This window comes from Rhinoderma darwinii, chromosome 7, assembly GCF_050947455.1.
Source record: "Rhinoderma darwinii isolate aRhiDar2 chromosome 7, aRhiDar2.hap1, whole genome shotgun sequence".
Taxonomy (NCBI): Eukaryota; Metazoa; Chordata; class Amphibia; order Anura; family Rhinodermatidae; genus Rhinoderma; species Rhinoderma darwinii.
The window spans coordinates 123,138,139-123,154,267 of record NC_134693.1 but is presented as its reverse complement, the minus strand read 5'-3'; the positions used below and the strand labels follow the sequence as shown (position 1 = coordinate 123,154,267).

Below are 16,129 nucleotides of genomic sequence, written 5' to 3'. Positions count from 1 at the left end.
TAAGGAACCAGTATCCCCTTCCTTTGATTCCGGATCTTTTTAATCAGGTTCAGGGGGCCCAATGGTTCTCTAAGTTTGATCTACGGGGGGCGTATAACCTTATCCGCATCAAAGAGGGGGATGAGTGGAAGACTGCGTTCAACACGCCCGAAGGTCATTTCGAATACCTGGTCATGCCCTTTGGGTTGTGTAATGCACCTGGTGTCTTCCAGAATTTTATTAATGAAATTCTGAGAGATTACCTGGGAAATTTTCTTGTAGTGTACCTTGATGACATACTGGTGTTTTCCAAGGACTGGTCCTCCCACGTGGAGCATGTCAGGAAGGTGCTCCAGGTCCTCCGGGAAAATAATCTGTTTGCGAAAACCGAAAAATGTGTGTTTGGGGTACAGGAGATACCATTTTTGGGTCAAATCCTCACTCCTCATGAATTCCGCATGGACCCTGCCAAGGTTCAGGCTGTGGCGGAATGGGTCCAACCTGCCTCCCTGAAGGCGCTACAGTGTTTTTTGGGGTTCGCTAACTATTACAGGAGATTTATTGCCAACTTCTCGGTCGTCGCTAAGCCTCTTACGGACCTCACTCGCAAGGGTGCTGATGTCCTCCACTGGCCTCCTGAGGCCGTCCAGGCTTTTGAGACCCTCAAGAAGTGCTTTATCTCGGCCCCTATGCTGGTTCAGCCCAACCAAAGGGAGCCATTTATCATGGAGGTTGATGCGTCCGAGGTGGGAGTGGGGGCCGTCTTGTCCCAGGGTACCAGGTCCCTCACCCATCTCCGCCCCTGTGCTTACTTCTCTAGGAAGTTTTCGCCCACGGAGAGTAACTATGATATTGGCAACCGCGAACTTTTAGCCATTAAATGGGCTTTTGAAGAGTGGCGTCACTACCTGGAGGGGGCTAGACACCAGGTAACGGTCCTTACTGACCACAAGAATCTGGTTTTCCTAGAATCTGCCCGGATGGGCGCTATTTTTTACCAGATTTAACTTCTTGGTTACCTATAGGGCTGGGTCCAAAAATATTAAGGCTGATGCACTGTCACGTAGTTTCATGGCCAATCCTCCTTCGGAGAAGGATCCTGCTTGTATTTTACCCCCTGGTATAATCGTTTCTGCCACTGATTCTGATTTAGTCTCTGACATTGCGGCTGATCAAGGTTCAGCTCCCAGGAACCTACCTGGGGACAAGCTGTTTGTCCCCCTACAATACCGGCTAAGGGTACTTAGGGAAAACCATGACTCCGCACTATCTGGTCATCCTAGCATCTTGGGTACCAAACACCTCATTACCAGAAACTATTGGTGGCCTGGGTTGCCTAAAGATGTTAGGGCTCACGTCGCCGCTTGTGAGGTTTGTGCTAGGTCCAAGACCCCTAGGTCCCGACCTGCGGGCTTACTACGTTCTTTGCCCATTCCCCAGAGACCTTGGACCCATATCTCCATGGATTTTATCACCGATTTGCCTCCATCTCAAGGCAAGTCGGTGGTGTGGGTGGTAATAGACCGCTTCAGTAAGATGTGCCACTTTGTGCCCCTTAAGAAACTACCTAACGCCAAGACGTTAGCTTCTTTGTTTGTTAAACACATTCTGCGTCTCCATGGGGTCCCAGTCAATATCGTTTCTGACAGAGGGGTACAATTTGTTTCTTTATTTTGGAGAGCCTTTTGTAAAAAGTTGGAGATTGATCTGTCCTTCTCCTCTGCCTTCCATCCCGAAACTAATGGCCAAACGGAGAGGACTAATCAATCCCTGGAACAATATTTAAGGTGTTTCATCTCTGACTGTCAATTTGATTGGGTCTCATTCATTCCCCTCGCTGAATTTTCCCTGAATAACCGGGTCAGTAACTCATCAGGGGTCTCCCTGTTTTTCTGTAATTTCGGGTTTAATCCACGGTTCTCCTCCGTTTCTCCTGGTAGTTCCAATAATCCCGAGGTAGAGGACGTTCATCGGGAACTGTGCACTGTCTGGGCCCAGGTTCAGAAGAACCTAGAGGCGTCCCAGAGCGTACAAAAGATTCAGGCTGATAGAAAACGTTCTGCTAACCCCCGGTTTGTCGTCGGGGATCTGGTGTGGTTGTCGTCTAGGAACTTGCGCCTTAAGGTCCCGTCCAGGAAGTTGGCTCCCCGTTTTATTGGGCCTTATAAGGTCATTGAAGTCCTCAACCCTGTATCCTTCCGTCTGGAGCTGCCCCCATCCTTTCGCATACACGACGTCTTTCATGCCTCCCTACTTAAACGCTGCTCCCCGTCCTGGTCCCCCTCGAGGAAACCCCCTGTTCCCGTTCTCACCCATGAGGGGGTGGAATTCGAGGTGGCCAAGATTGTGGACAGTAGGATGATCCAGGGCTCCCTCCAGTACCTGGTCCATTGGAGAGGATACGGGCCGGAGGAGAGGACTTGGGTACCTGCTCGAGATGTTCACGCTGGGGTATTGGTCAGGAGGTTCCACCTTCTCTTCCCCACTAAACCAGGTCCTCTTAGTAAGGGTACGGTAGCCCCTCATAAAAGGGGGGGTACTGTAAAGGATCTGCCAGGCACTACGTCTGTGGATACTCCCAGGATTAATCAATCGACACCTGAGGCCGGACCTCTTAGACTGACTCCGGCTCCCACCAATCAGGGTGGCAGGCTCAGGAGTGGGAGAGCCTATCGCGGCCTGGTCAGTCGGAGTTAGCTCCGCCCCCTGTCCATTTATACCTGCCGTTTTCTCTTCCTCATTGCTTGTGATTCTTCCTGGTTTCCTGACCCTGCTACAGCCTTGCTCCAGCCTGCTTCTGCCTTGCTTCAGCCTTGCTACAGCTTCCGCTTATCCTGCTTCGCTCTGCCCCCGGCTTGCTTCCTGCTCCTTGCTCTGCGTTTGTATACTTCGTGACATCCTGATCCTGACTGGCTCGTTCACCACTCTGGTTTCCTCACGGTGTTCCGTGGGCTACTACCCCTTCCCTTGCTTGTTCCCTGTTTGTATTCCCTTGCACTTAGTCAGCGTAGGGACCGCCGCCCAGTTGTACCCCGTCGCCTAGGGCGGGTCGTTGCAAGTAGGCAGGGACAGGGCGGTGGGTAGATTAGGGCTCACTTGTCCCCTTCCCCTCCTTCCTGCCATAACATCAACCCCATGGCACGGATTTTGGCGTATGGTAGACTCTTCATTAAAAAGTGTTCTCAGGGAACCCACATGCTTTTGTGGTAAAATCTGAGGAGATGGGACCACCCCATGCTGATTTCATCCCAATGGTTACCCATTGATTTTAATAGGTGCTTGGCAATGCTTCATCAAAGATCCCCTGGTGATAACAGCCGATTGCAGGGGTGGATCTCAAGATCAGACTTGCACACCGAAAAGAGTTTGTCCAAGCCCAATGTGATGTCCAAGATTTGAAACATTTTATAATGGGATGCCAGACCCTCATCTACTTGTCTGGTCAATGTTCCTCTCCTTGTTTCCCCACCGCCGGGCTGTTGGTGCTTAGCCCATGCTCGGGACTGCCCCACCTTGCCTAAGCAACAAGGTTCCTTGGTTCCTGTTAATTTGTGAAGGTGTTTGTTTGCCGTTTTGGATTTGACCCGGACTGTATCCTGATTCAGAACTGCATGAACTCTGCCAGCCATGACCTTGGATATGAACCACTACGCTTTTCTTTACTAATCTGGTACCACGCTTTGAAAATACCATCTGCAAGCCTTCACACACAGTATTTTCATGCGTATTTTGGGGCCTGAAAAAATGGAAGCTGAACACCTACAAACATCTGCCCATTGAAATCAACGGGAAAAACAGCATTTAGTTCATACGGGGCGTCTTTTTACGCCGCTGTTTTAAAAAACGGAGCGTAAAAATATGCTCTGTAAAGCTATGTTCACACTTTTTTGACAAAGTTTTTTTACGCGGAAACCGCGCCGCAAAACTCGTCAAAAACGGCCCGAAAATGCCTCCCATTGATTTCAATGGGAGGCGGAGGCGTCTTTTTCCCGCGAGCGGTGAAACCGTCTCACGGGAGAAAGAAGGGACATGCCCTATCTTCGGGCGTTTACGCCTCTGACCTCCTATTGACTTCAATGGGAGGCAGAGAAAGCGTATTTCGCGGCGTTTTATGCCCGCGGTGCACAATGGCCGCGAGCGAAAAATGCAGCGAAAATCGGCGTGCAGGGAGAGGAAAATCTGCCTCAAACTTCCAAATGGAATTTTGAGGCAGAAATTCCGCCTGCAAAAAACTCTGTGTGAACATAGCCTTAAAAGAAGTGCATGTCACTTCTTGAGGCGTTTTTTGGAGCTGATTTTCCATTGAACACTATGAAAAATGCCTCAAAAGAAGCTCCAAATTGAAAGAAGCTTCATTTTCAGCTTCAAAAACGCCTGAAAATCACAGAGGCTGTTTCTCTGAAAACAGCTCCGTATTTTCAGAGGTTTTTTGTTAAGCGTGTAAACATACCCTGAGAGACTTCTCTGGGACCGATACCTGGAGACTCCCTATGCAAAGTTCGCACCACTGTAGGGACATTTTAAGGTGAAAATCGCAGAATCCCTTAGGGTATGTGCACACACACTAATTACGTCCGTAATTGACGGACGTATTTCGGCCGCAAGTACCGGACCGAACTCAGTGCAGGGAGCCGGGCTCCTAGCATCATAGTTATGTACGATGCTAGGAGTCCCTGCCTCTCTGCAGGACAAGTGTCCCGTACTGTAATCATGTTTTCAGTATGGGACAGTAGTTCCATGGAGAGGCAGGGACTCCTAGCATCGTACATAAGTATGATGCTAGGAGCCCGGCTCCCTGCCCTGAGTTCGGTCCGGTACTTGCGGCCGAAATACGTCCGTCAATTACGGACGTAATTAGTGTGTGTGCACATACCCTTAGATTGCTCCCCCTGGTTTATCCCCAAAGCGCATCTGTCTTTTCAGGTGACTTTTTTAGAATAAGCGGTGTGTGTGTCCATGAGGAATATTATTTTTTCTGGCCATTATAGGACTTGAATATGCAATTTTTTTTATCAGTTTTCCACTCTGCAGGCTCTATCTATATTTCTCAGTTTCCCCTAAGCTAGTGGGTGGACCCTAACTGCTATCATGTCTGCCATATATTGCAGACATAGGGTAGAAAAAAATCCTGCTCTCCGATCTATCACATCTATAGAAACCGCAACTACATGGAGGACATTCTACAGCAGTAATGAGCAGTGTAGCTGTGAATCCAATAGTTAGGAGAGGGAGGGGCCTCATAGGTGGAGAAAGATGCATTTTTCTTTAATAAGCTATATTACAAAGTTTCTGATATTCACTTGTACTATTGATTTATGCAAAGTTTGATGAAAGTTAGGGACCATTTAAGCCAAATCTAATAGTGAGACAGTGGGTACATCCTACTGTCCAGAGGCTGTGCCACATTTACATATAAATCTACAACCATTATGCTAACTCATTCATTTAAGACATTTTGTATATTGGGCCTCGTTATGTTATATTTATTTTATATACATTTGTGTTTTGGGTGGATTACAGATCATATATACTCTGTATATGAACTTGTAAAAAAAAAACATCAAGAGGAATGACATCAGCCTCAAGAATCCACTGGTTTGGACCAGTATGCTGATGTCTTTGTCCAAATGCCCCCCCAAGTGGCGTATTTGAAAGTCTACTGAATACAAGACTCCGTCCTTCTGGTCATTCAGTGCTGTTCAAGTACATAGTGCAAGCAGAACCAATGTACTTAGCGAGTCTCATGAGAAATGTTCTCTCTTCATCTGGGCATGGGGCCAGTCTCTATTCTTCACCATACGGCTTGCTTCTTTATACATGGCCAAACCTCCCTCAGCTCTGACAGATTCACTCAGACCATTGAAAATGAGGAAATAAAAACTTTTTCTTTGAATCTGGAAGCCAGGCTTGGAGGAATCTGCATTACACCATACACCGGTGACTGGAGGAATACAAATGTCTTAACTATTGTTGTCAAACAAAGATCCACTGTTGTAAGGAACTTTAACCACCGCTGAGCATTTGCTGAGGATCTTGATCTACATTCTGCTGGAGTTATTTAGATATTACATTACAATAGTGCCTGCAGTGTCCAGCTAACACAATTGTCTCTTGGAGGTTATATATAAAGTACGTTATGTGCGTTTACTATAATACTTAGAATGCCTTAGAAGCAGCATAATGATTTTTTTTTTTACTTTTCTACCAAAAATGTTGACCTACAATCAAAAATGTTAGAAATCTATTTCTGGAATTCTAGCCCTTTAGATCGTTCTAGGGTAAAAAAAACAAAAAAACTATTTAGGGACTATTTTTGACTAGTGAGACCTCTGAACCATTCCTGTCAAAGTTGAAGAGGTTGACTCATCTTGACATCCTCATTCCATATGCCCGATTAGGGACCGCTTGAGTCCTCCCTTTATGAGTCTTGACTACCAGAGCCTCTTCTTATTAGCTATGGTGGACCAGATAGCCATTCACTTAATTTGCCGCATGTAACACTACATTGGCCACTACAGGGGAAATGTATAACTGGCCACATCTTCCACAAGCAAAATCAGCTGTTTAACAGGAGTCTCGGGAGCCTGACTCTTGGCTTTAATACTAAAGGGGTTGTCTGTGATGAAAGAACCCCTTTTATGGTATCGTATATAGCATTATAGACCTTAGTCCATTGTGAGAATGGGATATTTTAGCCATACACCAAGTCTACCATTTGAAGTAAATATTTTTGTAATGTCACATCCAAACTAAAAAGCCCCAACCCTTTTAAACCCCAAAAATCGCAATCTTCTAGGGAATATTAGGATTACTAAAGTGAAAGGCAGCAACTTTAATTTTATTTTTATTTAGGTCCTTTCCAGTTACACATTTCACTGCAATAATATTAAACTTAACTTGTAGAGTTTCACAAATAATCATGGGCATTGTGGGTACCCGGTTGATGAACTACATCATAATGCAGCGGAAGAACGTCCTACTCCAAAGTGTGTGTAGTTTGATCCTGCTGTATGTACTACTCCCTTCCATCTCACCCTCTTCTATTATCACTAGGTTAGCAAGAGGCACGGTTCAGATGAAAAGAAAGTAATAAATGAGCGTAGCATTAGACTACACATAGGTTTGTTTGTAGTCTGCAACCATGGAGACACACAGGTCTGCATAGGAGTTGCATACACAAAACGGTATAAGATTTTTAATTAAGAGTGTTTTGGGAAGTTGCTTCATTCTTTACGTTTGGTGCATTGGAGCAACAAAAGTGTTTGCAAACCAGAACTATTCTTGGTTTGATCTCTATAAAGTTCGGGAAGATCCGATCTACTTCTTCATTGGTTATTCACTCCAAGATTTCTGACCTTTCAGAGGCTGGTAATGCAGAAACAAGATGGTAGTCATGGCTTAGGATTGTATCACAACTGCATCCTTCTGTAAAAAAAACAAAAACATCCCAAAACTTATTAGTGGGAAGTTGACAAGTATTGCCGACCCTGGAAATTCGATTCAATATCAGAATCCGATAAGAAGCTCAAAATTGAATTGAAGACAGACCCTCCAGTGGTGCGTAGTCCAGGATACACTCTCAGAATATTTTTACGGTGCCAATCATTTTTGGACTTCTCAAAGTAATTTAAGAGTGTGCTTTTTAGTCAGGGTGGGCACTCCACATTTTATTAATGATCTGAGAGACTTTTACAGACTTTAATTCTATATTACGTTCAAGGTGAGTCTTCAAGGGCATAGGGCCCTATTCTAGACTTTGCTCTAGTTTAAACAGGTGATAATCTATCTCTTCATAGTTGGAGACAGTGAGCTGATACAGCATTTGGATCTTGCACTGATGCTGAAGAGTCTACATCAAAGAGGATTAAGAGTGAAAGGAGTCTGTGGATCACAGGAAGAATCCTTTAAGGCAGGATAGTCTAGTTGTGCCATATTGGTCTTCACCGCATCTGAGCAGACAACTGGGGGGAACAGCTAGTTCATTGCTGGATCTGGTGGTGGGGCTTGTGGTTTTTACGTTTTTCCTTCTCCTTTCCATTGCTGTCTTAAGCCACAAAACTTGTCACTTTCGCAAGTAAATGCATTTTTTCACCTCCAGGGCAAGGAGTCCATTCAGGGTAACATCTGCATGTACTTTATATCTTCTCTCCCTTATAGTACATGAAAATGTACTATTCGGTAAATGTGCCTTCACGTTCACGTGGTAGGAAAATTTTATTGAAAGATGGATGAATAGATCAGCTGTGCAGTTCTGTGGGCGCCTCTTATAGGATAATGATCTGTGCTTATAGGTCCGATATAAAAATGTCTGTATTGCAGGATTCTTCCTCACCCACTCACTAGATGCGCCCTACATTATTTATGTTTGTTACCCAGATGGAAAATGAAATGTATAATAACTTCGTTGTTAGAGTACAATCCATTGGACGCTTTTAATAAGTAATGGTATTAGGTGTCTTTAGTAACGGCCTTTGGGTTCCTCTAAGTATTCTGTTTTGCTGTGTCTTGGATAGATCAAATGACTGTTGCTTTGCAGGCAAATATAGTTTCAAGTTATAATGAGGATGATAATTAATGCATCACAACAAATTAAAGGCCGTTCGGACTTGTGACTTCTCTATCGAAAGCAAATTTGACACCTTAAAGAGTCTGAAGGACTTTTGAAGACCAAAACTTTTAAGAAATGTTCATATACCAGGTATAAATATGATATTCATTGTATAGATCATAAAAAAAAAACCTCATTGTTAACCATATACATGCTGTTAAAAAAAATGATCCAGTGAAGTTATGACATTTACTTGCATAGTATGGTGCCATCTGGTGTTCAAAATGTATATGTATGTCCACCTAATGAGCGGAGTGCTGTCGGACAAGCGTGCTCAGTCACTCTCCCCACAGCCAGGTCTCTGCATAGTGATCATGTGTTTACTACAGAGCAGCCAATAGAAAAAGCTTTCTGCCCTGCTGGTCAGGTAAGGAGCAGAGCCTCTATGGTACCATGGCAGTACAGCTGAGGAAACTCATTTGTAGTTTGTGATGATTGCATCCTGACAGCTTTATTATTGTTTTATTCTATTAGATTTTCATTGGTTTGTAAGGGAGTGCATACTGTGGAGGTCACACATTATATAACTTCATTACTCTGGATCCCACGTTGCCTATCTGCAGGTAATTTAAAGAGAACCGGTCACCAACATTTCACCTATTGATCTTTACTTATCCCTCACTGGCCGCTGATATAAAAAGTTCATTGCCGTTATCCCCTCTCCTAAACTCCTCCTCCGACTGTAAATAACGGTCTGCAAACATTTTGCGCCTTTTATCGTAATAATCCAGTGTCCCTTTGTGCGCACACACCAGAAGAGGACATCAATGCACAAGCGCAGGATTTTGTGTGCGGGGGGAAGGCGAGGAGCTGTCAATCAAAAGTAAGGAGGCGGGAAAAACTCGGAAAGACTTGAGGAATGAAGATATGACTCTTTTCAAACGAAGATTTGACTCCTTTCAAACGAAGATATGACTCTTATGCTCATTAGCATACGGTGCGGGAACATTAAAAAACTGAATAATAAAACTACAGAGCCGACTAAGCAGACAATTATAGGTTATATAGAAATGATTTTTCTCCCACTACCACCAGATATTGCTGGTTTAATAGGTGAAATACTGGTGACAGGTTCCCTTTAATAAGGGACTATACAGTCAGCTGCCAGGGGGGGTAGGAGACTGATTCTGCTCAGAGCCCTTCTCCCAGCATTACTCTTTGGTAAGTTTTGGAAAGAACTGCTCGCAGCAGTAAGTTGTTCTGACTTACTTACTCAAAGGCTGGGTTCACACGACCTATTTTCAGGCGTAAACGAGGCGTATTATGCCTCGATTTACGCCTGAAAATACGGCTCCAATACGTCGGCAAACATCTGCCCATTCATTTGAATGGGTTTGCCGACGTACTGTGCCGACGACCTGTCATTTACGCGTCGTCGTTTGACAGCTGTCAAACGACGACGCGTAAAATGACTGCCTCGTCAAAGAAGTGCAGGACACTTCTTTGGACGTAATTTGAGCCGTTTTTCATTGAATTCAATGAAGAACAGCTCTTAATTACGGCCGTCAATGACGCCTCGCAAAATGCGAGGACGAGCAATTACGTCTGCAATTACGGAGCTGTTTTCTCCTGAAAACAGCTCCGTAATTTCAGCCGTAATGGTCGATCTCGTGTGCACATACCCAAAAGGGATTTTCCCATCACGAACATTTATGACATATCCACAGGATATGTCATAAATGTCAGATAGATGCGGGCCCCACCTCTGGGACCTGCACCTATCTCTAGAACGGGGCCCCCTAAACCCCGTTCTCCCTCTGTGTTCACGCTGATATCTGACCATGAAGAAGAAAACAAAGTAGCTTGGTGAGCTGCGCTGTTGCCGTAACTCCCATAGTAGGGAATAGCAATTACAGAAGCAGCATAGCATGCGAGTTACGCTGTTTCCGTAACTACTATTCAGTTCTATGGGACTTACGGAAACAGCATAGCTGAGCAAGCTACGCTGTTTTCTTCTTAATGATCGGAAATCACAAGCTTAATCCACAACGCAAAGAGGTAGAACGGGGGTTTAGGGGACCCCGTTCTAGAGAATGATGTGGGACCTGCATCTATCTGACATTTTTGACATATCCTGTGGATATATCATAAATGCCCTTGATGGAAAAAAAAAAACCCTTTTAAGGCTGCGTTTTGCGCGCGCAAAAGGTACTTAACAGCTCCGTATGTCAGCAGCGTATGATGCGTGGCTGCGTGATTTTCGAGCAGCCGCCATCATTATGACACTCGATGTTTGTAAACAGAAAAGCATGTGGTGCTTTTCTGTTTTCATTCATACTTTTAACTGCTGTTGCGCGAATCACGCGTGTCACACGGAAGTGCTTCCGTGTGCGGCGCGTGATTTTCACGCACCCATTGGCTTCAATGGGTGTGTGATGAGCGAACAACGCACAAATATAGGACATGTCGTGAGTTTTACGCAGCGGACACACGCTGCGTAAAAATCACGGACAGTCTGCACAGCCCCATATACTAACATAGGTCCGTGCGAGGCGCGTGAAAATAAGTCGCGTTGCACGGACGTGTTACACGTTCGTCTAAATAAGCCCTAAGTCGCTTGACCTCACTTCGAGTGAATAAGGCGGGTGGACGGAGCCAAGGAGGGAATGATGCGGTGGTCAGAGTGATGTCGGAGCGTGCTGTGTCGAGAGTGGACCAGTCCAGTCATCTGACCTCACATCACTGACTCAGGTCAGGTGACTGGACTGGTCCACTCTTGGGCCGGCACGCACCGACCTGACTCAGACCACCACCAAGTAGCGAATAACGCGACAGCAGCGCGGTCTAAGTCAGATCGAGCCGGACCAAATGATCTCGTGGGCCTTATACGTTCCCTACCCCTGCTCTAAGGCCTCATGCACACGACCGTAGTATCAGATCAGGTAATTACGGACGAAATTGCGGATCCATTCAATTCTATAGACCACAGACACCCTTCCGTATATATATATATATATATATATATATATATATATATATATATATATATATATATATATATGGATGTGTGCCTGGGCCGTAGAAATGATCCGCAAAATATAGAAGATGTCCTATTCTTGTCCACAACTGCGGAACGGACTAACCCATAGAAGTCTGTGGGAGCTTCCGCAATTGTGGATGGCTACGGATGTTCCTCCGTATTTGCAGATCTGTATTTGCGGACAGTAAAAATCCTTAGGGTTGTGAGCATGAGGCCTTAGGGCCCATGCACATGAACGTGTTTTTGCGGCCGCAATTCACCCGTAAATCTGGCCTGTATAATGACGTCCTATTTTTTTGCGGCCCTGGCTCCTGGGCAATGCACAGACCGTGTAAACAACGGTACAGTGATTGTGAAGTGCAATTCATCCGTATTTTTGCAGATGAATTGCACACGAACGTATTTTTGCGGCCTCAATTCACCCGCAAATCTGCTGGTGAATTGCAGCCCCATTCATTTCAATGGGCCCATGCAAACGACCGTGGTTTCCATGGTTCGTACATTGCCCAGGAGCCTGGACCGCAAAAAGATAGGACATGTCTTATTACTGCCGCATTTTGCGGTCCAAGCTCATTGAAATGAATGTACACGGCAAGGAACACGGTCCGTGATTTGCAGGTGGCCAGCGGGTGACACTCCGCAGCCGTCCAAAACGCAAATAACGGCCCGTGCACACCACTAGGCCTCATGCACACAACCGTAATGGTTTTTACTGTCTGTAAATATGGATCTGTAGTCATCCGCAAGTCATCCGCATATACAGCACTCTGTCCGTAAGTACGGTCTATAGTGCATCCGTATTTACGGATCTGCAAAAAAAAAAAAACAGGGAGGAACCTTGGGTAATCTCCTGGTGTCTCATAGCAATGCTTCCAAAATTACAGACAGCTACGGATCCACCTCCGTAGCCGTCCGCAATTTCGGGAACGCCCATAGGCTTCTATGGGGAGTCTGTGCCGCAATGCGGACAAAAATAGGACATGTTCTATAATTTGCGGATCATTCCTACGGCACGGACAATCATCTGTAAATATACTGAAAGGTGTCAGTGACCAATACAAATGAATGGATCCGCAATTTCATCCGTAAATACAGATAAACTATGGTGGTGTGCATGGGGCCTGACTATATCCATTTTTGCTCAGGGTTTTCCTGCTCTTCACATTTCTCTTTCTATTCCTTCTCGCTCTCTGACAACCTGTCTATACAACACGACCACAAAGTTAATATTAACCAGGAATCGATGTCGTTTTATACACACTGTGGATGTATGCTAATTCTATTTATACACGGTTAGACCCTGGAGGGCCTTTTGGCCCGGATTCACTGTGCACCTGACCAACTTCACGCAGAGATTACATTCTTGTGGAATTAACTTTGCTTTTATAGAAGCTCAGAAGGTTTCCTTTGCTTTCTTCAAGAAGTCATGCTCCCGTTGCTAGCTATAAGGATTCGTTACCACAAACGTATCCAAGATCTCTTTTTACTTTTGTATTTTTCTTTCCAAAATTAGGAATGGATTATAGAATTGCCTTATTTATGTAAAAGTCTATGGCACACCCTATAACGGACTTATTATAATGCACATTTTGAACATATTTATAGCATTACAGCGAATAACCGGATACAGGACTTAGGAAATAGGGCTAGTAAAGGCACAGAAGACATAGGTCTGAGCTGCAATACCAGACACAGCCAATGGACCAGAGTGGCGCTGTTCCTAGACCATATGTTTTAATCTCCGACAACCACTTTAAACCAATGGCCACTAAGTGCATGCACCGAACAGCCCCCCAGACATCGGTGCGAGTGTCAGCACACTGAATTGCTGGACTAGGAAATCCCTGCCTGGAATCTCTCAGGTTATGTTAGTTTATTTTACGAAGGTGCATTAACCTGTGTATTGTGTGTTTTACCTACAGCTTCCATGTATTCTGATATACAGAGGGAGCCGCCTGATATAGGAAGTATTTTGGCTCATCCTGACTATCTGGAATCAAACACTGAGCTTATCAAGCCCAAGAAACTCTTGAATCCTGTAAAAGCATCTAGAAGTCACCAAGAACTCCATCGTGAACTGCTCATGAACCATCGGAGGTACATTTTCCATAGTTGTTAGCTCATCTCAACTCGAGCTTTTAATATAAAGGATTACTCCCATCTTTGACTTTTTCTATATCCACAGGATATGCCATAAATGTCTGATAGATGTGGGTGCCAGCTCCGGGACCTGCACCTATATTGAGATTGAGGGTCATCTGACCCCCATATCTCCTGGTGCGGCAACCACAAGCTGCTGATTCCAGGCGGGGCCTAGTGGAGAAGGGGCTGTGCATGCGCACGTCCCTTTCCATTCTGTTGTATGGGAGTTACGGAAACAGCCGAGCAAGCGCTGTTTCCGTAACTCCTATTGAACAGTCGGCCCTCTCTCCACTAGTCACTGCCTGGAACCGTCAGCTTTCAGCCACCATACAGGCCGTAACGGGAGTCGGTTGATCCCTTTTCTCAATATAAGTGCAGGTCCTAGAGTTAGGACCACATCTGTCAGACATTTATGGCAGATCATGTGGATATGCCATAAATGTCTAAGATGGAAATACCCGTTTAGACATTATTATTAAAGGAGTTTCCCAAAAAAATGACATTGTTTGACATTTCACAAATGTAGACTGGCAGCTGGGACCCTCACAATGAACAACAGGGGACGGCCTGATTCACATCCAGATCTGATAAAACTACTTTATAATGAGCTACAGATCTCCCACCCTACAAAATACTTACAGTGGGTACTACCTGTCTTTAGACGGATACATTTTACATTGGTTATTCTGATAGTTTGCTGCAATGTATCAGAGACAGTTTATGGGGTTGGCCAAAGGGGCAAATGCCCTAAGACCTCTACCATCTAGGGGCTTCCACTACCCTCCTTAAGATGATTCTTAGCAGAGTCCTTGAAAAGTAGGCTCTGAGCACTGGTATTTATTGCTTGGTGGTATTATTGGGGCACTATAAGGTATTAATTTTTTGGCATTATATCTATGTTATTTGGAAATTATAATGCCATTATTTGGAAACTGCCTGCTACGGTTACTTGCTCATCCGATGGTAAAGGTAATTGCTGTGATTGTCTTGCTGTTTGATAAAAAATTATACGGAAACCTATTAAAAGATTTCAATCACATATAGTCAGGTTTTCCTGAACTGTTCCCCCTTCCTTCCCAAAAACTGGGCCCTCATACAATGTTTTGCCCAGGGGACCCCACAGACCTTAATCCATCTGTTAGAACAACAGAGAGATTTATGCTGGTGATGTATTTAGCTAGCAGGGGATTTCCTAGACTGCCAACATTCACTGACAGCAAGCAGAGATCTTGACAACCATTAGTAATTAAAATATAACAAAAATGAAAAATCGTTAACATTATTTTTTAAATATTGTACTAGATGCTGAGGAAGTTCTGGTTATTATTTAAAAATTAATTATGACAAACTTGAGAGGGCTGAGAAAGTCAGCAATGAATTTATTGGAAACTCGGCACTTCATAAAAATCAACAGCAAAGAATACGTCCAGTAAACTGGAAAATCTGCTAGTCTGGCACACTGCTTGAGGGTGTCAGACTATTGCGTTACTGTTCTTTTCTTTAATTTGCCCTTGAGTACAGCAGAGAGTGTCCTCTATCCCAGAACAGCATTTGTCAGCTCAGTATCCATCACTCTCCATTTACAAGTGAGATAGAAGTCTGACGACAAGGTCACCAGGGAATCCTGTCCGACAAGTAACCTTTATACTCTGCTCGCAGCAGACCTCATATAGTATGCATTACAGCCCTCTCGTACTACCGCAGTCAGACCCAATGGCAGCAACGATACCCACCGTGGTCCTAACACAGACATGCAGTAAAGCATCGAGAAGACAGACGCTGGTAATGGGTTCCCTCTAACAAGCAGCGGTCTATCTCCGTTAATTTTATTGTTTATTATAGTTTGTTTTTTTTGCTTCTAAATTTACGTTTTCTCTTTATCTGAGGAACACGCTGGTATATAGAGCATGGTTATAATATCGCGACATGCCGGTTATCTCATAATCACAAGCATTTTTTTTTAATATTATTTATTGAATGAGTGTTTTGTTTTTTATTTAAAGGGATTTTCCCGTGAGAGACATTTATGGCAAATCCACATGATATGTCATAAGTGTCAGATATATGCGGGTTCCGCAGGTCTGGCACCTGCAACTATCTCTAGAACGGGGTCCCCTAAACCCTGTTCTAGCTTTGTCTGATCTCTCTGCCTCCCGGCCACTCCCTGGTTATACGGTCGGGAGTTATGAAAACAGTGGAGCTCGCTGAGCTGTTTCCATAACTCCCATAGTAGTGAATGGCAGTTACGGAAGAGGTGTAGCATGCGAGCTCCGCTGTTTCCGTAACTACTATTCAGTTCTATGGAACTTTATTGAGCCAAAGCCACAAGTGGATCCAAAAGAAATGAGAGGTATAAAGAAAAGACCGATGCATCTCCTTTCTTTTGGTTCGACTTCTGTGTTTGGCTAAAAAAAAAAAAA

The 16,129-nt window shown here is 44.6% G+C and overlaps 1 protein-coding gene across 2 annotated transcripts in view; it reads left to right on the top strand.

Annotated features, from left to right (window-relative positions):
• The window catches only part of FAM107A (family with sequence similarity 107 member A), a 77,954-nt gene that overhangs the window by 39,860 nt on the left and 21,965 nt on the right, over window positions 1–16,129 (top strand). For both annotated transcript variants that reach the window (XM_075833952.1, XM_075833951.1), the window contains exon 2: window positions 13,490–13,664. In XM_075833952.1, the coding sequence (XP_075690067.1) occupies window positions 13,495–13,664 (170 nt within the window). In that variant the 5' untranslated portion in view covers window positions 13,490–13,494. The remainder of the gene's footprint in view (window positions 1–13,489; window positions 13,665–16,129) is intronic.